This window comes from Anoplopoma fimbria, chromosome 13 (genome assembly GCF_027596085.1).
Source record: "Anoplopoma fimbria isolate UVic2021 breed Golden Eagle Sablefish chromosome 13, Afim_UVic_2022, whole genome shotgun sequence".
Lineage (NCBI taxonomy): Eukaryota > Metazoa > Chordata > Actinopteri > Perciformes > Anoplopomatidae > Anoplopoma > Anoplopoma fimbria.
Window position 1 is genome coordinate 8,442,823 of NC_072461.1, and position 25,962 is coordinate 8,468,784.

Here is a 25,962-nt window from a genome sequence, read left to right on the forward strand (position 1 = left end):
TATTTTTTCTCTGCAAACACAATATGTTTTAATAACAGCCGCTCTTTAAGAAAATGTATTAAAAAAATTAAGTGACTTTACAAGAGTTGCTTTGTGTTTACAATCTGCTCAGTTCCAAGCAGCTGTAATGTTTGTACGCCTCTGTTGTGACCATGTGTTGTTCAAACATTTACAGTGGGTGGATGCAACAAAATGAACACATGTGGAATCTATTGCAATCCAAAACAATAGCCCATTACTGCAACAAGTACTACCATGCAGAGATTGTAATATCAGATGAAGGTGTATTGGGAAAAGTACACCTGAAACAAAAGCACAAATTACAGCCTAACATACCGCAGCATTGTAACAACACATTTCTGACACAAAACTTTAAACATAGAAGCTCACAAAGGCAGTAATTGTTGTCAGATGAATGTAACTGGTTCTAAGGGATCAGTTGGTGTGTCCAGTCCCTGTGCATTATCTTACGTGGAGAAGATTAAACAGATTACAATGGAAGATGGATTGTGTGTGTGCATGTGTTTGCTCCATGTATTTATGTCTCAGTAGGAAATAAAACAGAAACTTACCATCAGACCTCCCTATGCTTAAATTTAGATACAAAGAAAACTCCTTTAGCTATGACTCAAGTTAATTGTGACTCCCGTTGACACAAATTGTGTTGGCAACATAAAGAATGTATCACGGAAGAACCAACCTCCGCTTCCTGTTTGATGCCATCACCCGCGTTTGATCGGCAGGCATGAAAATAGGCACTTGAAAGGGACAATATTGTCAAAGACTGGGGACATATTGAGTGACAGCTTTTTTTTTAGCTCTTTGAGGTCTCTGCTGTCTTGCTGTGCAGCAAGCTGGTTTCCCCTGACTTTCAGATGTGAAACTGCTGTGATTGTGGCAATACTGACCTTGACATCACAAGAGTACCTGAGAGGAAACGCAGGTTGATTGTTGTGTCATGGTGCTCAATAGAAAAAACGTTATCAATGCATGCGTATCTGTGGAAAACATCTTTATTTCTACCAATACAGAGGCCTTTGGTTGTGATAGAAAACATGCTGGTATAAGTATTTGCATTTTTACCTGAGCATACGGATGCAAGTCGTGTTGAATTTCAATCTACCGTTGTAGACTTGGTGAAATTGAAATTCACCATCTACTGTTGTATTCATAGTGGTCCTTGAGTTGAAATGCAATCGATGTAATACAAAGTTTATAAAACATGCAATAGAAATGTTTAAGCAGTCCACAGATTATGTAAAATGAGCGATGGAGTATTCCACTGTCATTTTGAATATTCTTCTCGTGCCTCAATTCCACACATACAAAAGGAAAAGAGAAAAGAAAGCTTGAAGTAGTGTTTTATTCATCTTTATGTAAATCCAGTCATTTACGGTTGCCTTAACAAATCAGGAATCAAGTGTGTCAACATCTAGCAGGGAAGAAAGTGCATATGGGGATTACAAAAGAACAGAAAACAGAACAAAAACAGGCAAAGGGAGACACCGGTTAAAGTCTACAAATCCTGACAAGGGTAAAATGAAGGTGTTTGTAATTGTCTGAAATCTCTATATTCTGTAGAAAGTTTACAGTTCTACTCAGACCCCGAGGCTCAGACAGCTATTGTTCATGTCAGAGTGACAGTGTGTGGAGGCTGAGCCCATAGCTGGTTCACACCATAGAAAAATACCCTGGTTATTTGCATTTTTAACTGTACACTACTGAGTTTCTATAGGATAGATGAAAAACCATCAACTCTCTGATTATAGGCCCAAGCCAGTTTTTTTTTTCTTTGTCTTTTATTTTTACATCCTACACCACTAACAAAGATAAATCCCTCATTGCATTGCTACATAGCTAATGTTACAAATATATGCTCAAAACCAATATCAGGTAAATCCCACGCAGTACTTATTTATATGTATATATGAAATAAGGTGAGAATGGTAATAGATAAACTCAGATAAACATTTCTTCAGTAAATTCTGGGTCGCTCATTGGATGGCAATTACAGTACCCACTAAGCATTAAGGCAACGTTTCCTCTTACCTGTCATCATGGCGGTTGTGGTAAATATTCTGATATCATCAGCCAGGATTTTTATGTGAAGGCAACTTCTATTTCAAGCGATGTTTTATTTCATTCTGTTCTGACTCGAGGTGATGCTCAGTCAACTCCAAATCTAAGCATGTCATCAAAAAACAGCATTGTTCCCAAGTTATACAGAGGCTAACTTCAACGGCAGGTCACCTGTAGATAATATCTCTGTAGCTAAAAATCCTAATGTAAACATGCCATTTTTGAGAAATAATCGATGCAGTTTGTTGCCAGGGGTTTGAATCTTTCTTCTGTGCCGAGACAATGTGCATATTAAGTCACAGCGAAGAGTTCTGTCCTTCAAATGGAGCCTCGTCAAACATCTCAACACGATTGGGTTCACAAATGCCTTTAACACTGTACTGGACATCCAAGAAAAGAAAAAAAAACAAAAAAAACTACTTGGACAAAATAAACGTCGCAGATTCCTGTGAGGTCTGAAGCCTTGGCAGTCTTCTGGTCTTAAGTTGTGGGATGTCATCTCCTGATCTCTGAGTCTCTGCTCTGTGTTGTGCGATCTCGCTGCAGCAGTTGAGTTCAGTTTGAAGGAAGTAAACACTGCAGAGGGCCGACATGGGCGCAGCGCTGAGGAACATCGGCTCCGGGTAATCTTTTGTTCATTAAAAACAATTCTCGTCTGACCATCCCTGAATGTCTTTGTTTTAAGGATGCGTTAGTTTGGATTGTTTCCATGTATTCAAGAGCAGACCGCCAACCCCCTCCTCGTGCATCTTTACCTCGACTACATCCTAAATGATAAGAAGGATTTCAACTGCACTAGAGCAGCGCCCGTTGAAAACATGCTTGTTTGGGACGAATGCTTGGCCTGTGGTGTTGCTGCTTGTAGCTTTCTCGAGAACCGCTCATACAAACAACTTCACACTGCGCTTCCTTAGGTCCCCGGCAATACACTTGGCATGACTTAGTTGCATCACACACCCAAGCCACGGCTACTCACGATCAGAAACACCAGTGAAATACACTCTGGTTTAAAGGAAAAAACACCTGGGGAAGACCTTACCATAAGGGAAGGTAGGCAACCTCGACCTGTGGCTCATACATTTACTTGACAAAAACATGTTACTGGTAAAGTTACCAATTCATATTTGACTCATAAAATAAAAAAATAATTTAAATGAATTTAACTATCCAGCATCATATTGGAACTGAAAGCTCCAGTTGAACAGAAATAAGTACATTTTACATCGTACATAGTGCTGCTGATGCCTCTGTTTCACTTTTCACTTGAAGTCAAAATTGAATTGCAGGTCTTTTACTTTGTGGTGTTATGAGCTTTACTGATAATATGTTGTATTTTTTTCTGACAAAACCAACATTCCCAGTTAGAGAAGGGTTGAAAAGTAAAGCAAGACAGTATTTGCCAGGGGCCCCATATCAGTAAATCTGCCGCTGGAAAACACACCCAAGTCGCTGTTACTTGCAGTCCGAAACCTTGGTAGTCATTTCCACCTCAGCGTATTAGTCTCTTGTTTTGACATGACCATTGCTGTTATACAGAAGACCATGGATTTAATTAGCGGAAGTATTTTGAATTCAGGGAAGTGAAGAAGAGTTTGGTTGTAAACCGAACTGCAGTCAATGATACACCCACTAAGTGAGAAGTAGATCGTCAGATGAACGGTTCTCGAGATATGCAACAGATATGCAGACAGACAGAGAGAGATTCCTTTCTTTATAGTTAGATGAGGCTCACTCTATCAATTGAGTAACACTCACTTAAAGTAGATATCAAATAAATCCTGTTGGTGCACCTCTTTGCACCAAAACAAACAAGTCACTCAAGGGTCAGGTCAAAGAAAGTACATGACTTTGTTTGATGTAATATGACTTATTGAGAATGATGATGAGGAAAATTCAGTCAAGTTGTTCATTGTAACCTATAACTGGAGTATAGCAACCATCTCGCTTAACTATAAAATACCAGGAGGCTGATATTTGACTTGTATTATTAAAATGAGAGATTTTCTCCAAATGAAACAGTTGGTGAACTGGACCAGTGTCTGTGAGTGTGTAGCTACATGTTCACATGCGTGTTTGAACAGTGGATGAGAGGCAAACATAACATGACTGAGCTGCAAATGTTGTGTATGTGTGTCTGTACAAAAAAAGGGCCTCTGCGTAGCTATGTACGTGTGTGTGTGTGTTTGTGGGATCCAGCAGTAGCTACGATGTGTTCGACGTGTTGGGGCTCCAGCCCATTTGATAAGCTCTCTCCAGGGTTCTCTTGCAATCCTGCATCACTGTGCTGAAAACAATGTGAGGGTACTGGACCACCAGCCTCTCCACCGTCTCCTCGTTCACCTGCAAAACACAAACACAAAGACACACAAAGACGATCAAATGATCAGATTCACCTCAATGACAATAAATGTAACAAGAATTACTTTAAACATTAGTAGATGTTGGCAAATCAAGACCCACCTACTCACTACTTTCCCACAGCTTTTGACCACATAATACTGTCTTCATCAGTAGATGTCCAGGTATCATGGAACTGTGGATATTTAAACTCTCCATTATTTTAAGCACTTGTAAGAAAGTTTAAATATCTACACTTTCATGATGAAAAACTACATCTGCTGATGAAGACTGTGTGATTTGGCGGAAACATTCGAGTGAGTGGATCTTCAGTTGTGAATATTTGTTTTGTCAACTGCTGTTTCCAAGGCAAAGGAATGAACTCAAGCACAAATGACATGTAGTGTATGATTATATCCTCATGTTGGCTCACTTCTGACATGTTTAGCCTGTTTTTGATAACAGTAGGACCAGTTGAAAGATAAGGGATTTTTGAAGACCGCCTTAAAAAAATTTGGGAAACTACTTGGCTATAATCCTTCCCTCTTTCTAATACCATCAAAATATCGCCGGTGAAAGTGACTGGTGACAAAAATGTACAGCCCCTTTGCGCAAAAATGTAAAGTATGTTTGCAGACTTCAGCAGTCCGACTTATTCAAAACCTTTGTGCTTTTTCTGAAGTTACTGTTGTTGTTATCCTATTTGATAGATTAGCTCACACTGAGCATATCATGAGGCAACCAATGGAGACTCATTCATTCAGTATCAGACGAGATTTCCAGGAGTCCTGGCTAGACGTATTAAAAAGAGGCAATCAGCTTGAAACCACATAAATGTAACAGAAATATTGCTTTAGGTCTAATAAATACAGATATATATAAATGACATAATTTGAATGGAGTAATCTAAAAAATCTGTCGACCGTCTCTGCATCGCCCTATGATGCCTTTATTAAGATAAGAAACACAGATTGAACTGTTAATGCCCTGTCAAAATGGCAGTCTACTAGACTAAAATGAAGGAAAAGCAATTTCTTAAGAGCATCAATCAGTGTTTGCAAATATGCACATACACACTCTCACACACACATACACACACAGCTGGACGATGGCGATGGGTTCGGCACCAGAGGACAGCTGAGCTCACAAGGCTAATGAGGCCCGCGTGTTCTCGGAGGACTAGAAAGACAAGCAGCTATTAGCCGCTCCCGCACTCCTTTGCCAGTCTAACACCCCGTCAGACCGTCACCGAGCGCCAAGAGTGAGAACGCCTGAGAATCTGACAAAGACCAGAGGCAGAGTAACCCTGGAGACCTTGAGGGGTTAACCGCAACCCACCCAGAACCGACCCCCCGCCCACCCGCGAGCATGACACTTTCCAGGGGAAATGATGTATAAACACTCACACACATGTTGAGCACACAGTCATCCGTTGTTGCCAAAGCAGTGACAAAGTGTTTCACAGTTTTCCTCGAGCTCATTGCCCCAGAGCCCTTTGGTTTCTGTGCTTTCTGGAGGAAAAACCTTCACAAGGTAAGAGCTCCCTGGCTCATGCTCCGGTTCTGATCTGCTCCGGTTGACATTTTCTGTCTTTCTCTTCAATTAACCCAATACATGTAAGCGATGGGTATCAGTATATTCCTTGTCAAGTAGAGAAAATTGAGAGAACAAATAGACAGACAGACTTGGGATGAAACCAGCAGGATCAGAGTGAGAAATAAGCATGCTAAGTGAACAAACCACCGATTCCTTCTTCCCCGGTCACAGAGGGAAGATGGAAACTGTACAGCACAAGGGAATTCATGGAGACAAAGAAGCAACAACGGTCTTTGCTTTGATTGCCAAGGAAGAAGCAGTGAGCTGGAGTTCGGGTGTTTGACGCTGACGCGCAGCAGATTGACAGACTCTTTCAGGATACCTTCAATACAGGAAAAACAAGATAGAATCAAGAAGCCAGGGTCAAAAAGTCTTTCTGATTTCCATCTCTTTTTTCTGATCAGATGCTGTGAGGAAATTCTGAGAATAAGTGCCAAAAAAAATAGTGCGGCCTCAGTTCTCTCTCCCGTCAGTATTGAAGAGAAAGACAACGCAGACTGGCAGAGGGCTTTTAAATTTGAAATAATAACCCTCTGACATCTCAACTGCTGAAAGGTGTATTAAAATCGGTGGGTAAGAGTGGAAATGAGAAAATTCCAGAAACAGTTTTACGTGCTGTGTTCAATGATTCATCAGCAAAGCTGATGCATTAGTAAAACAGTGTTTCAGGATATTGCCTTAAAGAATTCCCCTTATTATGAGATAATGTTAGAATTCCAACTGCCAGTTTTACAAAACAAACCACCACATTACCTCTCCTACTAAAAAGATCAAACTCAACAAGTGTAAGTTATTCACATACAGTACTGCATGAAAGAGAATATAATAATCAAAGACCTCTTGCAGAGTTCTGATCTCTGTGCCTTTTCATGAAATCTACATGATTTCATGTGATCGCTGGCTGGACCAGACGTAATCCGTGGAGCGTATTTTATGGGTACAACAAGAGTGTTTCCATCCACCTGTTTTTATGCAAATCTTCAAAGAAAGTTTTTGTGGAAATGCTGGAAATCAGGGGAAAAAGTCTGTTCAATGGAAGCAGACTTGTCGAATAAGTCCTGACTTGTAGGCGGCAGGTGACTTCCACTGAAGAGATGAAACATCAGATCAGTAAAGAGTCATGAGGAGGCTGTAACCTTCTTGAAATTAATAACATTAATGCAATCATTTCATCGTGTTTTCCACATCATTTTCATTGGTTTGAGTTTTGACTTTTTGTCTTTGCGTCCTCTTCTGCAGTGGTTTAATGGCACCCAACTGTAAAATCAGTGCCACCAACTGTTTATTTCGAACCCCTAATATTTTTTTAACGGTAGATGAAGACACTCCTTTTTACAGATTTTCCTGAAATTTCGTCAGGATTTGAAAACAATTTTATTGGAAACTTGACCAATGACTAGAGATGTCAACAAGCTGCTGGAATTGGCATATCTAGTGTTTATTATACGGCTATATCTTCTGATTTTCTATGGTATAGTGAGGCTGAGAATGAGATGGGTATTTTTCAGGTTGTATATTCTGTTATTTTTATAGTTGCTGCACATTGTTTTTTTTAAACTCATCCTTTGGACAGAGATGTTGAACTAATGAAGTCGGTTTTAATCACAAGCAGTGTGTCTCAGAAGCAAGGATTAATGCAGACTCTGAATCACGAGCTTTTTCATTGACTCTCTGGTCTGGCCACTCTTGGATCCTTTTCAACAAATTTAGCAACTGGCTCCAAATAGTCATCATTAGCTTTTATGTGATGCTAGATTAACCTCACATCTGTGTTTTTTTTATTTCATAATTTTTGAGGGGTTTTTAAGGCCTTTATTAGGTAGCTTAGTGGAGAGACACCAGGGATGGAGGGAGGTCTGGCTACATTTGAACCAGGGTCTTAATGGTTCTTGGCCTTTAGCCCTTAGCAACGGGGCGAACAAACGGCTGGAGTTTGCCTACAAAGATGGCCGGATTTTGCCTTCACAGAGGACCAAAGCATGAGCACAAGAACAGCTCAACCGAAGCCTTTTCAACACTGCTGCTACAGAGACAAGTTTGTTATGACACATGGCTGAGCCTAATTAGCAAATAAAATGACAAACCCCTTCACAACATATTATGCTATATTCTTGAAAAGAGAATGAAACATCCCCCAGCTTGTTAATCAGGGCTTAATTACAATTAAAACAAATCTAAAGAATAGACCTGTCAAACTGATGGGAGGGCATAACATTCATTAATGCTAATTTACTGCGGATCCACTTGCTGAGCAAACAAGGCACACACACAAAATGGCTCCCAATCAAAACGCTGAATCATTTCCTAATTGCCGGTTGCAGCAACGCTACATTTTTGAGTTTCACCAAAATCCCTTTGATACAAATCATGATAAGCATAGCTATTGCACTGACCTGTGTTTTGTGTGCAGCAAAACATTTTAAGATTATTTTTAATGTTAATTACGGACACATGCAGCAGCCGTCAAATGATTGGAATTTAAACATTGTATTATGGAAGAGGGAAAAAGCCATTCAAGTTGAAGAAAATAAATGATTTTACTATCAATCATGTCCAAGCCTGTATACATTTTAAATGGTTACAACACGGCACAGAAACTCATTGTACCTGGTTTGATTAATTGGCATCTCAGAATGACATATGCCTACGCTCATTTTTAAAACATTTTATTGCCGGCGGATAGAAAATCTTGTTGACAGAAAATCAGTTAACGGAGGCATTTATGCATCACAGCATCCATTAACTCTCCTCCGCTGAGTTACTGTAAATCTTTTCAGGCCTAAAAACAACAGCCTCCTGTAAAAGAAACCCTCTCCCAGCAAGTTCCCAGAGCTCCGAGGTACAATCCCTCTCTTTCCAGAACAAGGCTGTGTGTGCCCTTTGCATGGCTCTGTGGTATGTTGACTGAGGCGCGATGACATCACCACACCTGCTTGGTATTTGCGGCTCAGAGCTGGTGTTAGACATGAAGGTCGGACCGAATTCTGCGGGTAACTGGCTGGCCGAGTCCTCTGGTTACAGCAGTTGTGCCACATGACTTCGTGAAAACCGGTGATTCAGCGGTTTCTTCCCAGAGTGAAACTTTGTTACCGTGCCTAACGACATCCGGTTGCTAGGGAACACAGGCTTAAAAAAAAATGCTATCGGAAACCAGTATTGCGTCTGTTGTCAGGAATGGTGCTTTAGATATATTTGGCTCTGGCAGGGAGTTTCTTTTTTTTTTTTTATTTTACCCCATGCAGTCCTCATCCAGTGTGCTTACTGTACAACCCCTCCTCCCAACCTGCTGCCAAGTCTGTAGGAGAGCCATACGATAGAGCAGATCGCTCCTCACTGATGATTCTAATCTCCGAGAAGCATCTGGGATCACAGCCACAGCTATCTGGAGTGAGGCCTATACTTATGATATTTTCCCCCATTTTAACTTCAAAGATGCGGCACTGCAGATCTAAGCGTGGCGTAATGCATGCTGACGGGTAATGTGCCGTTGTCAGGGTTTACAAGAGGGCAAGAGAGGGATGAGGGGAAAAACAAAAAGATGCATGTCTGATACGCTGCTCGGCAAAAGCACCTTTTATTTGAACAGGCTGTACAGTAAACATGGATAGCTTACAGGGATGGCTGAAGGGATGCGACGGCATGTTCCCGAGCTGACCTCTGCTCTCCCTGGAGAGTCCTCTTATCTGTTCTCTTTCTTAACAGTAAGCTCTTATTTTAAACTCTGATCCTCTGATGCAAATGCACTCTATCGCCACGTAAAATATACATTTACCGCAAGCCCTGGGCCTTCCTCTAGTAAGCAGCGCTGTAAAACACGTCGTAAAGTTGACTAATGCAGCTGCAGTTCGCATTCTCAGTGGGAAAAAGAAGAACGGGGTCGTAAATCGATAATCAGATACACAAACACAAAGATGCATATCATATTAGACCGGCGTGGAGAGAACACCCTGAGAGTGCTCTTAGCAATCAAGGGAGGGAAGTGGAATAAAGAGAGAGGGAGAGAGTTTAGGAAGTAGTCGGCCTTAAAAAAAAAATACGGCCTCCGCTCCTTCTGAATATATCAAACCCACCGAGCGCTGTAGTGTACTGACCCTGAAGAGAGCAAAGAGAACAAAACACTGTTGGAATTTTACAACTTTAGAACTGTATTTAAATGCACGCATATATCAGAAAACTAAGTTCAGTGGTCATTTTTTTACATATGCTAAAGAAATATTCTGTGAAAATTGCCCTTTTTTTTTTATTATCTTTTTTTACTTTCTTTTTTTTTTCTCCTTCTTTCCCCACATTTTCTTGGGCCATGTGGCATCCATTGCTAGTCCCAGGCCCATAAAGAGAGACAAATACCCCCCGTTCCCTGTCTCCTCACATGTAGAGAGTGTATCAGTCAACCAGTAAATACATTTGGGGTAAATGCCTAAAAAGCCTGTTTAGGCAGCAGAAGAATGCAGTGCATCAGGTCTCAGTAAAAGGCAGCTTAAACAAGTCTGGATTTAAACAGGCCAGATTTATAGCCTTCTTTAAACTGCTCAGAGGAAAATCCCCAGTTGTAAAGTTTCTAAACGAGTGACTGGACAACTGAAGGATAGTTCTCCTGCTCCGATAAGAGGGAGGGGAAGGAGGGCGAGGGGAGTGAATGGAAAAGAAAGCAGAGGATTTCTGAAGTGCGGGGACAGAAAAGAGGTCGCCGCAAACTTATTCTGAAAGGATTCGATATTTCTAAATGAACTATCGATGCACTGGATTGGAAGCTTAAGGAATAGACTTGCTCTTTACTGAGGAAAGCCGAAGCTCAAACATTTTGATTTTGTCTCTGAGAACCCTCACAGAAATCTGCAGTGCATGGATCTGGGTGCGCTTTTTTTTTATTTTTTAAAACAGGTCAGGCACCGCTTGCGACAACTGATGTCTGGTCCAGCTCACGCACCCTCATCCCTGCACAATATCAGACGGCAGCAGGGTGTCAGAGCGCACACTCACACGCCGAGGAATGGGGGCTCAACTGAACAGGGTCAGAGAAAGAGGTTCTGGAGGCCAGGTTTGTAAACCCCACACTCCATCACACGTGACAAAAGGTAACTAAAGGAATGTGTGCGAGGCTCCGCGCCGCTCCGCCCAGCTCAGCTCAGCTCAACCCAACCCTCTCTCTCTCTTGCTCTCTCTCTCTCTCTCCACACCGGCCTTCTTATCTCTGCAGACCGGGGGAAAACATTCCATAACTCAAGAGGGTTTACACTATTTATTTGTTAGTCTCTGTAAAACACTATCAAAGCTCCATCTATTAGGACAGTGGTTCTTAACCTGGGTTCGATCGAACCCTAGGGGTTCGATGAGTCACTCTCAGGGGTTCGGCAGACACACACTGCGGTCAAGTGAGCCGCCGCTTTAAAAATGAATGACCGTCTATTCCTTATGCTGCGTTCACACCGAGCGCCCCGTTCGGTGTGAACGCAGCATAACTGTACGGTGGCTTGGGTAGCCCAAAAAGCACGGAGAAAGCTAAAACTTATGCTGCGTTCAGCAGATGACAGCAGATGTCAACGATGAATGCCTCGACGAAATCATTGAACTTCAGCAGAGCCAGCTTCAACAGCAACTCTTCGGAACAACAACGCTCTCAACGTTTTGATGTCACCAAATCGTACCATACTCTGGTATTGCCAAGAAAGCCCTTGAGATACTCACACCGTTTGTTACAACGTATCTTTGTGAGCAATCCTTTTCGAGGATGGTGGACATGAAAACTAAGAAAAGGAACAGACTTTGCTGCGAAAATGATATGAGAGTGGCACTTGCCAAGGTGAAGCCGCGCATTTCTGAACTTGTATCTGAAAGGCAACAGCAAAAGTCACATTGATTTGCAGTAAATATTCACTGAGTTATGTTTTTGTGTGAAATTCATGTTTTGTTTGTCGACAAACCGATCCTCACAGCATCGTACGAAGTTGCGTACCTGATCGCAAATCATTCATTGAGTTATGTTTTTGTGCACAGTGATTTTGTGTGCAACTGATGCATGGTTCATTTTGTGCACTAATAAAATATATACCTATGTTTTGAAGAAATCATATTTTATTTTTCCAATTACGAAGGGTTCGGTGAATGCACTGATGAAGCTCACAGGGTTCAGTACCTCCAATAAGGTTAAGAACCACTGTATTAGGAAGAAGTAAAGCAAAGCTAATAAAAGATGGCCAATGAACCAACAAGCCTTAGATTTTGATTTTCTAGAAACAATCATCCTCATCCATTTCTACAGAATTAAATATTTTAAATTAAGTGCTATAAAGTTATAACATGCCACCATGTCAGAACATTGATGCAACCACAATTAACTTTTGTTAATTGCTGTATTATATTGTCACGTGATTTATTCATCTTTTCCCTATATACATCGTACAGGTATAACATCAAATGTAATGAAAGATACAATAACTCTTAGTCCACTAGTTCCTAGTTCCTAGTAACCAAAACCAGGGACCCAATTAAATCCAGATCAGATTCTATGGCAGCAGGTCTGGAATCTCCATTAGCTGTGATCACGACAAACATGGTTTCTGAAACGAGATGGAAACAGTGAGCTGTAAAATGGTCTGTTTGAGTTGACCACATTTTGGATCTATTTTGGACTGACTGTCCTCAAGCCCCTTGCAGACAGGTTTTCTTCATGAATAATACATTATTTCAATCTATTAATATTAATCCCATCAATTTGGGTTCAGGTGGGATTCCCATAGGTCTGTTTTGGACTTGGTCCAGCGAAGACCTCAACTTTGAGATCTTTCAATACGCACGCTGAATCTGACAAATAATTAACCCATTTGGAGTAAAAATAAACGGTTCAAGACGTAACCTTCAGAAGAACTAAACTTTTTATGTCCGGTAGAAAAAACAGGCGAAAGAGAGAGATAAAAGTGTTGGGACAGACAGACAGACGCAGAGAGACGACCAGAGACAGAGAGGGTGAGTTAACAGCAGACCTGTTGAATGTCCTGTAAACTAAAACCACTACTTCCTCTTCAGATGGCAAACAGCACGATGTAACAAGACAGACACAGACACAGACACACACACAGACAGACACACACACACACACACACACACACACACACACACACACACACACACAGACACAGACACAGACACACACACACACACACACACACACACACACACACACAGACTGAAATCTTAAGAACAAATTCCAGGGCAGCTTACTGGAGGTCAGACACAAGCAGAATTCCTTGAAGATAATCACAACAGAGCTACAGTGTTTAATTTTTTTCCCCTTCTTTGCCTCGCCCGACTCCCTTGTTCTGCAGAATAAATAAAGAATGAGGACAGCTTGACCCTGTCCTTTCAAAGAACATCGAGATACAAAATTCATAGCGACTCTTCAGAGCGAGGAGAGCCAGGTTTGGACTTGTGGACCGGCCGGAAAAATACACACGAAGCGACTCAGCGACCTCATCTGTAAACCCGAGGTGTGGACGCTACTGTAGTGTGATTATTCTGAATTATAGGTTAATTCTGAATAATCACACAAGGACAATTCATTTCAAGCACTTCTGTATTCAAGAGGTCAACGAGAGACGTCATGGACACAGTCTTTTGTTCTATTAACTGTCAGAGTAAACATGACATTCTGACAGCATGACACATCTGTATGTCTTTGTTTTCTGGATTGTAAATTGTTTTATTTTGTTTCTTCTTAAAAACGTATTCAAAGCTTTATCATCCACTGGCTACTCTGTTCCTAACAGATTATGAAGCTGGACATCAATCAGAGGCTCCATTGATTCCCCGCCGCCAAAACATCCAGCGAGGGGGGCGCTACATTGTCATTAGCATTAAATAGCTAATTCATCACCAACACAGTCAGACGCCGCACCCATGGGCTAAAAATGGGCTATGACCTCCTGCTTTCTCTCTTAATGTCCGAGAGATGAAAAAAAAACAGAGCCAGACAATTGGGTTATGCGCAAAAACATATCAGAATTGGCAAGTCTGAGTATCCAGACCACATTGATTCTGCTCTGCTGTCTGGCCATGACTCCATGTGATTATGTTGACCTCCATTGTGATGTGTAAACAGCACTGGATGAGGAAGAAGCGGAGGAGGAGGAGGTGGAGGGAAAAAAAGCGGGAAGGCTGGAAGACAAGACAGAGGGGGGCAACTTGGATGAACTAATTGAATGAACCAAAGATGTGAGCAGCATCCAAAAAAAGTCAAACAACCTTGGCTGTCCTTGCTTGGAGGAGGGTAAGGGAGGGAGAAACTGAGAGACGAAAAGGGGTAACAAAAAAAATAAATAAAGTGAAGACAAGGTGGAGAGAAGGAAAAAGGAACGCATGAGTGTGTATGTGAGCCGGGTGAGGTCAGGTTAACGTGCGTCTGGTAGATTTCTGTTGAAGGGCAACTCTGAGATTCCCTTCAGATACGCAGTGAACTCTGTCGATGTCTCACTTTATTTCACCCCCTCTCCTTCACTGTCCCTTGCTCCTGCCCTTTTAGAAATGAGATGAAGGGATGATCAGGAGGCGGCTCCGGTTAAGACCGCCAAATCAATACGGCTCTTCTGTGTGGGGATGAGACTCCGAGATTACACCGAAAATCACAAACAGCAAATTACTCTTTCAGACTACTTTCTCTCGACTTTGAGCGTTCGGCTCCGACCAAAGCCGAGGGAAATGGGAGCCAGGGAGGCAGTGTATATTACACCTGATGCCGTGTATCTTTCTCCTAATTCCCCATTTGGCTTCAGCGTACCTTTTAAACAAGAATCCCCGCAGTTCACAATAACAACACTCATCAGAGAAAAGTTTGGCCCGGCTACCAAACTCTCATTTCCTAAACGAGAGTTAAAATGCCTCCTAACTCTTCGACATACTTCATCTTTGTTTTCCTCACTCCAAACCTCCAGGCCCTGAACAATTAGGCCCTTGTTTATGTCTGCAAATTGCTGTGCCGTGCCTATCTGTGTATCGTCCCCGGCAGCTGGATGCACCGGTGGAACGACTATATTGATTGGGATGTCTGTTCTTTTAACAAGGTCTGTCTGGTTGCTCTATCTAAGAGGGGGGTGGGGAGGGGGGTGGGATGGCGATTGGCGCTCATACCTGTTCCCCAAACGCCGCTCCGCCTCAATTCAGGTAATGGGAGCACACTTCAAAACTGCTTACACAAAACACTTTTTCGGTGGGGCCCATTTGTAAAGGGAATAGCCGGCTCATTCTATTGTTTCCTTTTTATCCAATTTTACTTTTAGTTTCTCTTGGTTTGTGTCATTCTTTGAATCCTCTATTTTTTTTTGTTTTCCTTAAGGCCACCCCTCATTTCACTCTCCCCCCCTCCCTCATCTCCTCCATTACTATGATGAGTAACTCTCATTCTCTCCACCAGCTGTCCCTGAAGGGGTCTGCAGCAGTCAGTGTCATTATTTTCCTAGTCCGGCTTTGGTGCTGACTGTGTGAGTTTGCCTCCCTTTTTTGCTTCACAACCTGGACTGCCCATTTGTTTTCACTCTAATGAAGTAGTGGAAAAAAGAAGCAGAGGGGGGACAAAAAAAAGAATGTAGATGAGAAGAGAGGAGAGGGGGGTGAGAGTGAAAATGGTGAGGGGACAGAAGAGGAGGACAGAGACAAGAGGGGAGAAAGGACAGAAGAAGAAAGAGGATGAGACGGGGGAAAGGCGTACATTTGAGCTGTGAAAACGCTTTGAAAGAAAACATTCCACTGAGGCTGAAAAAGATCAAAATCCCCAAAGTGATACATCAACACAGAAGGTTCACAGTGGCCAATAGGACCCAATATAGTAAAACAGCAGCTTAACACATATATAGGAGACATGTGAAAACAGTGTGGAGATAAGGAGCACCATGATTTACAGCCTGTTTCTGCACAAATCAATTAGGCTTCTCTGCGATTGAACACTTGTGGTCAGCCAATAAGCTGTAAATGTTAACGCATCTGTGTGACTTTGGCATGTTTATGTCTCTGTGTCCAGTCCAGTGAGCAGAGTGTTGTTACAACATCGCTATAATTTTAGTTGAAAATGACCTCAGACGCCAGTGAACTGAATTTTTACCACTCGAGAGCCTGGATTGATACACAATGTTCCATCGTGTTTGTGGAAGTGTAGAAAGATGAATTCCTCCCACAGAGAGGGCCTCACATTTAACAGTAGACTCAATGGGGAGCAGTGCTTTATTCTTCGCCAACATGCCGAGCTAAAAGGGATCCATTTTTCAGAAGATTAATGCACTATTTTCTTTAAGTCTTTCATCTGAATGCTTCAAAAGACTGACACTGAATCATAGCTGAAAAGGCTCGAAATGAATTGATTTGATTATTTTTGGGTGAGTCTGGATCAATCGCATTCCTTCCCCTCGTCAGACGCGGCTCGTTTGGCCCTGAGGGCAGAGGGGTGTAATCATTTGAGGCAGGCGGAGCACGCCATTTGCCCGGGCCTGGAGGGGCTCTGATTTCAATGCTCCATTATGAGTCGTGTTCACAGCAAATAACATAAATTCCTCTCGGAGAACACACACTGTTATCCACGGACACGTTTTATTTGAGCGTGTGTTAACACACTGAGACACAAAGGAAATCCTTCAGACGGGCAGGAAAGAAGAAAAAAGTCATTGGGCCAAACGCACACATTCCACAACCGAATTTCAACCAGCTACAAAATGAAGAGTGTAAATAAGAAAATATTCTGACTATCAAAACTGCACACAGATCAGTGCTCGGTCTGTCTGTATAGAGAAAAAGAATCTTAAATTCCTACATATCAGTCCAAATGGCAGTGGACACAGAATTCAGGCTGCCCGGCAGGAAAATGTATACAGTACGGAAGCATGTTTGTATAAACTGTGACGGAGGAAATTGATCCTTCACACTGCTCCACATGAGGAGAGCCAGATGGATCCTGTTAACAGTTCCTTAAAATGAATTCTACACTTTCTAAGTCCTGTGACATTCAGGGAAGCTGGTACATTAAAATTCCCGGCGATTTGACAATTCCAAACAAATTTGCACAGGCCCAGCTGAGCTGCCGCGGCGGAGAGCTGACTGGGTTGTCCGCGCTGTGTGTCAAGGTTATCACAAGACCGTATTTGTCCAAGACTGACAGGACCCCTTCTGAAACCTAACTCCACATCGGTTAGTGTGGGGGAGAAGGGAACAAAGTGAGGGAGGGAGAGAGGAAGAAATGGAGAGAAAGTCCCCATGATTTATTTTAAATATCCAATTGTGGGCTGCAGGAGTTAACTGAACATCTGTAAAGCAGACGGGCTTCGGCTAGACTTAATGCTGATGAGGCTATGAATGGCTGTTTATTACTGTGATATTGTAACCACACCATTTGTTTCCCCACCTGTGTTACAGTTATTTGTACTAAATTCCTTGCAACGTACACATCCTCATCCGAAACCAAGCAAAGTCCTTGTAAGGGAAATATTAACTTTGGGAATATTTGCAATATGTCCAAAACGCTGTCAACACAGATCTCACCACTTGCCAAAGCAGACCACTGTGTGTATGTGTATATAACAATTTATATTCGCAAAGCAAACATTCACAGTTGGTATACGCAAAGCGAAATAATTTCAGGTTGGGGCCACTGTCAAAGACAGCGTGTTGGCTCGGACATTGGTTGGTTTAATGGGTAAATATTGAGATGCTTCCTCAAGTGTGCATATCCTCGGGCTGAGCTAAACAAATGGAGGTTGTTGAGGGTCGAGCTAAATTGTTGGAGAAATTAAAAAAAGCATGATTCAAATACAAGAACATATTCTACACTGATGTAGTTTTGCCTGGAATCCCTTCCTGTGCTTGTCCCAGGTTTCATCCCATAATGTACTCGTCAATAAGAACTATGAGGTAATCACTGCTGACCTCATATACGCTGGTCATTCATGCTGTCAACATTGGGCTGAGGAAAGGAAGAGACGAGCGGGCGCATGGAGAAAGCTACGCCGTATTTGTTAGTTTAAACAATTTAGTAAAATGAGGCACGAGGAAAAAAAGAAAACGTCAAATGGATTTGTCAACATAAAGACGAGGCGCTGTGGCAGATAGAAATCCAAAGTTAAGTAATTTGCACAAGACTTTCATTATGTGGGAACCTTGTGGAATTGAGAGTTATCCCCCTGCTTCTGCGTCTTCCCAGAACTGCATTAAGTGCAGAGATGAGATTAGTTTGCACCGAGATTGAATTGGACATGCCTCAGGATTTTACTGCTGCGATACACAAATAAAGCGTGATACAAGTTCTAGAGGCTGAAATGTCAAATGCAAACCAGAAAAAAAAAAAAAAAAAACACGAACAAATTGAATGCACCGCCAATACTCAAAACAATGTGCAAGTACTTTAAAACACTGATTGGGTTCATTAAAGAGACACAGCATGCAACACATATTATAACCACTGTGAAACCTTTCAAACTTCTTACCAAGCAGTGGTCAAAGCACGTTTTATTTTTTATTTTACAAAATGAACTGTGTAATTTGATCAGATTCTTGAGGTCACTTGACTTCCACGAACAAAACAGAAGAAGTTAAGCCAAACAGAAAAGGCACACGCTCAAATTGGATCTGATTTGAAAAAGATATTAAAATCTTCCCCCAACTTCAAGTTGTTTCCGAAAGGAATGCCCGCTGCAGGAAAAATCTTCAATGTGAGATACATAGATAGATATTAGAGAGAAAACAGATGCACAGGTCTTATTTTGAAGCGACTGAAGGATCTCAAGAGGAGAGCGTGAGGGGGGGCAGGAGGTGTGAGGGACGGAGGGGAGGACAGAGATGAGAGTGTAGGAGGGTGAGGAGAAGGCAGCGCGTGGTCACTGCTGCCCCGCGGCTGACTTGTAGATGACTACAATTCTCCTCACCTTTTTACCTCTTTAACTCGCTCCGCGGCTCTCATTTTTTCGCCGCGACCTCGGTGATAACAACCTATTTCTGTTTATTTGTTTCCCTCCGAGCGGACTTCGTATTACACCCATTCCTCTCTCCCCGCTCCTCCTGAAGCCTGACTTCATCTAACTCCCTTCCACGCACCTAACACAATATAAAAAAAAACACAACAACAAAGAATGAAAGAGAGTACAAGCCTGACCAACCCTCAACTCAAGTACTCCAGGCTCATTTGCAATGCTAAACTACATTTTAAGGGCTTGCAAAGACTGAAAAACGGAGAAATGGGTGAAGGGGACCGTCATGCGGCGAATTAATTCCGTTATTCGGAGCTGGTAACACACCTGACCTTGGAAACTGTCAAACTCTTTTCTTTGCTCGATTCACACTCCATTACAACTCTAATAGCACCAATTAGTGCTTTATTTAGCTCTCTCATCCCCCAATCCCCCCTTCTGAGCAGAGGAAGAATAATTATTTATCTCTCCATCCTCTGGATTAAATTAAAAGTATGAATACCACACATGGAGAGGGACACAGAGATAAATAAGGGAAGAGTGACGGGTGAGTTTGTATTCAGCAGGAGAGTGAAAGCTTCCAGAACAAAGCAAAAACTTTTATTCCGGTAAGGATGTGGGTCATTCCAGCAGATTTTTATTAACATGGCTTCAGATATCGATTGTTGGGTCACAGAGTCGACGAGGCAGCGGGGAACTAAATGAAAATGGAATCTAAGTGATCACCTGCTATGTAATGCAGTTACTCTTTATTACTCCTAGATAAATATGATAGATACACATTTGCGTCTGCAATAATGTGAATTGAGCGCTCTGCTTCATCACTGAGACCTTACATATGGGGTCACCGTCGGACCCCCTCGTATGCTTTAATTTCATTACAGCATAAATAGATAAATATGATACACCGGCGTTTTTGTCGCGCTTAACGATCTCTGGGCGGGAATTTTTATCGGGGAAAATCCATAGGGTCAACCCTGAGGCCGCGCCATGCAGATATCACAGGTTTTATAATGTAGAAATAAAAATGATGAGTTCCCAGCCTGGTGAAAGGCCTCGACTATAAGTCAGAGTCTCTCCTCCCTCATTTTCTCCCCTGGCAACTTCCACTCGCACTTTTTTACTGCGCAGCAGGGGCGCTTAAATTAGTTCAGCCGCAAAACCCAAACGTGAAATTTTGCCTGAAAACAAAAGGCTTATTAAAGCATACTATTACACTCAGCAGGCCCACCAGCATTGAAATTATGGCCTGTGTTGTGTGCCGGGCTGCAGTACAAGAAACCAGGCTGCAAAATATCTGTAAAGTTTCTGGGTGGAGGCAGCTGTTCATGCTCCCTGCCTTGTCTGCCCTCATCCCACTCATGTCACGCTGAATGATCCCACACTAAGTGGATGCATCTGTGTGGCAGGCGCTCCGCTGAGCCAATTGGAGAGGTGGGTGGAGTTGTTGCCATGGCACTGCAACTACATGCGCTTCCCTCAGGTTGGTGATTGGACGGGTAAGAGGCAAGATGAGAGTTAAAGAGGTGACTTTGGGAAAAATGTCCCTCAGACCCAGAGGCGAGTAGGTTGGAGAGGGGTCATCGTGTCACTTTACTTCTGTTATCACTCCACCGGCTGATCACATGGACGCACTGGGCACAGGCGGCGGAGGCTTAGCCACTCAACACGCTGTCCTCTGGATACTTTCTGTTGGCCCGTTGCCTGAGTCTTTTGAGGGGTTCATGTGTGACTATGTAGCTGTGTTAATGTGTAGGCACATACAGTTGAGCAACATATATATATATATATATATATATATATATATATATATATATATATATATATATATATATATATATATATATATATATATATATATATATATATATATATATATATATATATATATATATATATATATATATATATATATATATATACATAGTATATATATATATACATAGTATTCATGTACAATTTATACCAAGGTAAGTATCAACTTAAAGCATGAAAGGCCGAATCTGGGCGTTGCTGAGCAGGACTGGTGCATGGAAATATTGGATTTAAATATGGTTGCATGTATAATGCATATCATTGTATTATTACAAATAAATTGTCTACTTTTAAAATGAATTATTAATTATATAATTTATTTCTGAAAATAGAGTGCACAGGTGTGGGAGCACCGTACGCACACCTGTGCATATGTTGTGCACATTCAGACCACGAAAAAAGGGGAGTTTACAACTGTTTTACTGTTTAGCAACTGTTTTAAAATAGGGCAGCAACTAATTAACATTAATTGTACAATTACCCAAAAAATTATCAGATTTGCTGCATTTAAAAACATCTCCAGAAGCATCTTTTAAAAGCACGCCCAACACACAGAGCAGTGTATATACTGTGTAGTACTGAGAGGAAACCAGACAGCAGCAGACATTATGGGCCGGGCCTCGTTACCTTGTCACATCTCATGAGGCCCAGGTATCGGAGGGACTTGCTGCTCTGGGCGATCTGTGTGGCTCCCTGGTCCGTGATGTCCTTACACCAGCCGGCGTCCACCGTCTCGATGGTGCTGCTGTATTGGCCTATGGCTATCAGAGCTGTGGAACACAGGAGGAAGACGGAGAGAGGGTTGACATGGGGAGGCGGGGAGGGAGGGAGGGAGAGAGACAAGAGAAGGTGTTAGTCTGACAACCTCTCTCATGCAAATGTGGTGATAGCGGTTGCGGCGGCGGCCTCCCAAAGCGACTCACAGAAATTTGTAGACGAAACCGGGGCAAGTTGTGACACATAATTCAAATGTTTGCCTTGAAAATGCACGCGCACACACACACACACACACACACTCGGTAACACACACATGTTTGTTCAGCCCGCTGCAGGATTCATCCATTAGAGCGTTGGCATGAGTCACAGCGGTGAAAGGCAGTGACACCGTGCCAGGGTGATGTGTGACACCATGCCAGCGTATGATTTAATTCTGCTTGTGTGTGTGTGTTTACTGGTGCCAGGGCATAAACTCAGTGCCAGCAGGGTGAAGAGTATCCACCGCAACAAATATCTGTCAGTGTCTGGGGGCTTTGTTGCACCTCAGAGCATTTGTGTGTATTCATGCCTTCACACACACACACACACACACACACACACACACACACACACACACACACACACACACACACACACACACACACACACACACACACACACACACACACACACACACACACACACACACACACACACCTCACACGTGTCTTTCTCTTGATACAGTGTCTTCATTTATTTTTCAGCTGAGCACAAATTAGAATGTGCGGCCCGACAAACAAGAAGAGATTAAACGGCCTGTAATCTGTCTCGAATAAAGACGCGCTCTCTGTTGCATTAACACACAAGAGCACACAGAGACACAACAATCTCTCCCATCCATCTTTGACCCATCAATTGGCGGGCGGATGGAGGAGACCTGCGCTCCACCAGTCGATTGATAGCGCTGCTCGGTGATCGATTGGCAGGGCCTGGGCTTTTGTTCTCCCCCTCTCGCGCGGCCATCACTAATGAGAGTGGTAAGGGAGGGGGCGGAGCAAGGGATGAGAGAAAGATGAAAGGAGGAGGGTAAAGACAAAGAAAGCCTTTGACAGCACCTTCAAATAGTTACTTAGCCCTGATGTTGTTGTCTTGTTTCGCTTTTTCATTTGCAGAAATCCGTTTCGCTGAGAAACTTTGTCTTCCATAAACGAGCATGAGACTCAAACATCACTTAAAACGAGGTGAAGAACTTTGTCTCCACAAACTTGTTTTTCATGTTGAGTTCCTTCCCGTCTCGCCCTTCATTGCTTTTATCACCAGCACTTTCCTAAATAACTCCACATATTACAGTATTAAATAACATGCAATCAGCAGATTGTTGATGTCACCGCACAGTAAGACTCGCTGGCCAAGACTTTGTGTGTGTTGGTGTGCGTATGTGCGTGTATACGAGTGTGTGCGTACACTGTGGAGCAGGAGTTGTTCCCACAGGAGATGGGGAAATGAATAATCTTATGCTTTTTGAATCAACTGCATATATTTAACCGTCTTCCCTCCTGACCAGCTGGAGCTATGTAATGTAGATTCTCTCCTACACACACACACACACACACACACACACACACACACACACACACACACACACACACACACACACACACACACACACACACACACACACACACACACACACACACACACACACACACACACTCATAACCATCTTGTGTACAGTATGTAACATATGTAATATATAGCTCCGGGCACTTGGAGTGCTCCACATGTGGTTCCCTTTGTGCTCCGGCGTGCTCTTGGATGCCATGCATAATGGCACATTATAACTGAACAGGCAGTAACATGGCTTTGAAGCTACAGAATGTTTCATGTAAACGGCCCCATGAGGAAGAGGCACCATCAGGCCAGATGGGTGAACAGCATACAGAGTAGCCATGATTGTTTTCTTTTTTTACTAGTGGTGACCTGGTTAAGTATTTTAAAAATGGAGACACTCGTGTTTTTGTATGTGTGCTTGGCTGCGTTTGAGACTGGAGAGACATCAAGCAGGTGAATGGCTCCCCGTCCTGTTCCCCTTGTCATGTCCAATCACATGATCCCAAATTCGATTACCGGGGCTCAGGCCTCTCTGATGTTAAGACACACACATATTGCTGCTGTCAAAAGGAAACCTCCCTGCAGAGCGTTCAAGACTTTTTAAAAAGAAACGGGGAGATCAAATAAAAGAGGAGAGCTTCACAGTTAACCGAAGCAAACAACAGAACTCCCTCTACTTCCCCTTCACCAACCCCAAGTCCTTGTTTCTTCCACTTCAACGTTATTTCTTTCAACCTGACAGAGTGAGAGGATCGAAGCGGACAGGTGCCCACCACGGTGAATGTATAAGAAGTGCAAGTGAATACATTGACCATGCATTTTCTGATTACGCTGCTGCACTCACCTAAGCGCACAACCGTCCTGCTCTAAATGACTGAATTACAGCCTCCGAACTTTGAGCAGGAAACATGTGGCAGTTTGAGATAGCTGTCGGGAGAAAGAGAAGAGCAAAGAACCCTAAACATCATTTTGTTATGCTCTTAATTTGGTCAACTGGAGAGTCAGATAATGCCTCTGTTAGAAGGAGCCAAGCGTGAGGCTATTTGGTAAGTTCATCTGGTCGCCATTACGGTCTAATATCCCTCTGCTTCTCTCCCTCCTCCTTTGATCCTCCATCAGGAGTCCGTAAACTCCAACTACAGCTGGCAAATGGAAATCCTTGGCTACTTTTGCAACCTTTTAACTACAGTCAAACAGTTTTGCTCACCTTGTCAGACATAGAGAGTGCAGCTAGAGCTCAGTGCCCTGGCTCTGGAAGAGATTGTGTTTAAATGTACATACAAAAATATGTAAAGTCATTTTTTTGGTAGAGAATAAAATGGTAGTGCATTCTATATATATATATATATATATATATATATATATATATATAAATATATTTAAAAATGTTTTACTATATATATATATATAAAATATACGTGTCTTCCATATTATGATATGAACAACTTACATACACTGCTCGTAACTTCTAGTTGAAGCTAAAGTAGTGTAAATGTAAGTATAAGAGCTTGCAAATTTCCCCGCTGCGGGACTAATAAAGGATTATCTTATCTTATTTTAGCATTACAGACACTTTTAATAAATGCTTTTTTAGGAAGATGTTTTTTACTCTCTTCTATTTTATTGATGCCTTACACAGGGCTAATGATATTTTAGTACACATACATAATTTACAAATTCTCTGTTAGACAACTTTTATTTGTTATAATAATACTAGCTTTCGTTCCGTTTTACCAGACTAACTTAAATGTGCAGAAATAGGACTCTGACAGTAAAAAGGACTTTGTTAAAGGCATGTCGGGGAAAGTCACCTATAAAAGCTACATACTTAATTACATAGTGTTAGCCTCTGTTGTAAGGGAACTATTACAACATGCAGACGGCTATAGGTGCTGACCTAAATTGATCAATACTAAAGCCCTATTTTATCATACTTAATTCATTTTTTATAAAGAAACAAATAATACAAAAATAATACAAAAATTCCCGATTAGCTTTTAAGGGTGGCTGCTATTAACTGACAATTACATTCCTCGAAATGTAACTAATTATAATGATTTTATTTTAAATACACGGTTTTCAAAAACTTTTGACTGGCAGTGTATGAGGGACCATGGGAGCAGGAAATTGTCTTTCCTGACTGATAATGATTTTCTGTCAGAGAAATAGATGAAGCGATATGCAAGAGAAGTTAAGGTGGGAAAGATGTGGAAGAGTCAGAGGAGAAGAGAGGGGAAAATCCCATTCTGGCAGCAGGAGCTGTGACTGAGTGGTGACTACACACTCTCAGACGGTAATGAGGACACACTCTGCTGCCCTGCCTGAAAATGGCTTTAGGATCTGGCTCTCTCTGTGTGTGTGTTTGTGTGTGTGTGTGTGTGTGTGTGTGTGTGTGTGTGTGTGTGTGTGTGTGTGTGTGTGTGTGTGTGTGTGTGTGTGTGTCACATCCCCTCTTTAGTGTGAAAAGAAGCAGAGAGAGACAGAGATTGCCCTTAAATCCGATATATCATTCACTTTAAGCATGGCACATTTCACCTGTCTTTTACCAAATCTGTCATTTGGGGATAAAGCTATGCCATCATACGAGAAACAGGTGGGGATCCTGTTTAAAACCAACTGCTCCAGTTTATTTAGGCATCACCCGGGATATGGGCCAACTTACCTTCCCGTCAATCAATCACCAAACAACAAATCAGTCAATGGATCAATATAAAGAGTCTCATGGACCATTTAGTGCCTTCAGGAACGGTATTTCTGCTTCAAAACCAGAACCGGCAAACCACTCCCGGGGTAATTCTTTCATTAACATTTTCCTGAATATTGGATTTTAAGTGTAAGGCTTTGCTCATAGCGTTCAGTTAGGAACCGGGGTAACAAATGACGAGCAAAGGTG

The 25,962-nt window shown here is 42.2% G+C and overlaps 1 protein-coding gene across 1 annotated transcript in view; it reads right to left on the reverse strand.

Moving 5' to 3' along the window:
• Positions 1–1,355: 1,355 nt before the first annotated feature.
• The window catches only part of fbxl17 (F-box and leucine-rich repeat protein 17), a 210,483-nt gene continuing 185,876 nt past the window's right edge, over positions 1,356–25,962 (reverse strand). Inside the window, exons 10-11 of the mRNA XM_054610745.1 lie at positions 21,390–21,532; positions 1,356–4,419 (exon numbers count right to left, since the gene is read on the reverse strand). Coding sequence (XP_054466720.1) covers positions 4,282–4,419; positions 21,390–21,532 — 281 coding nt within the window. The 3' untranslated portion in view covers positions 1,356–4,281. The remainder of the gene's footprint in view (positions 4,420–21,389; positions 21,533–25,962) is intronic.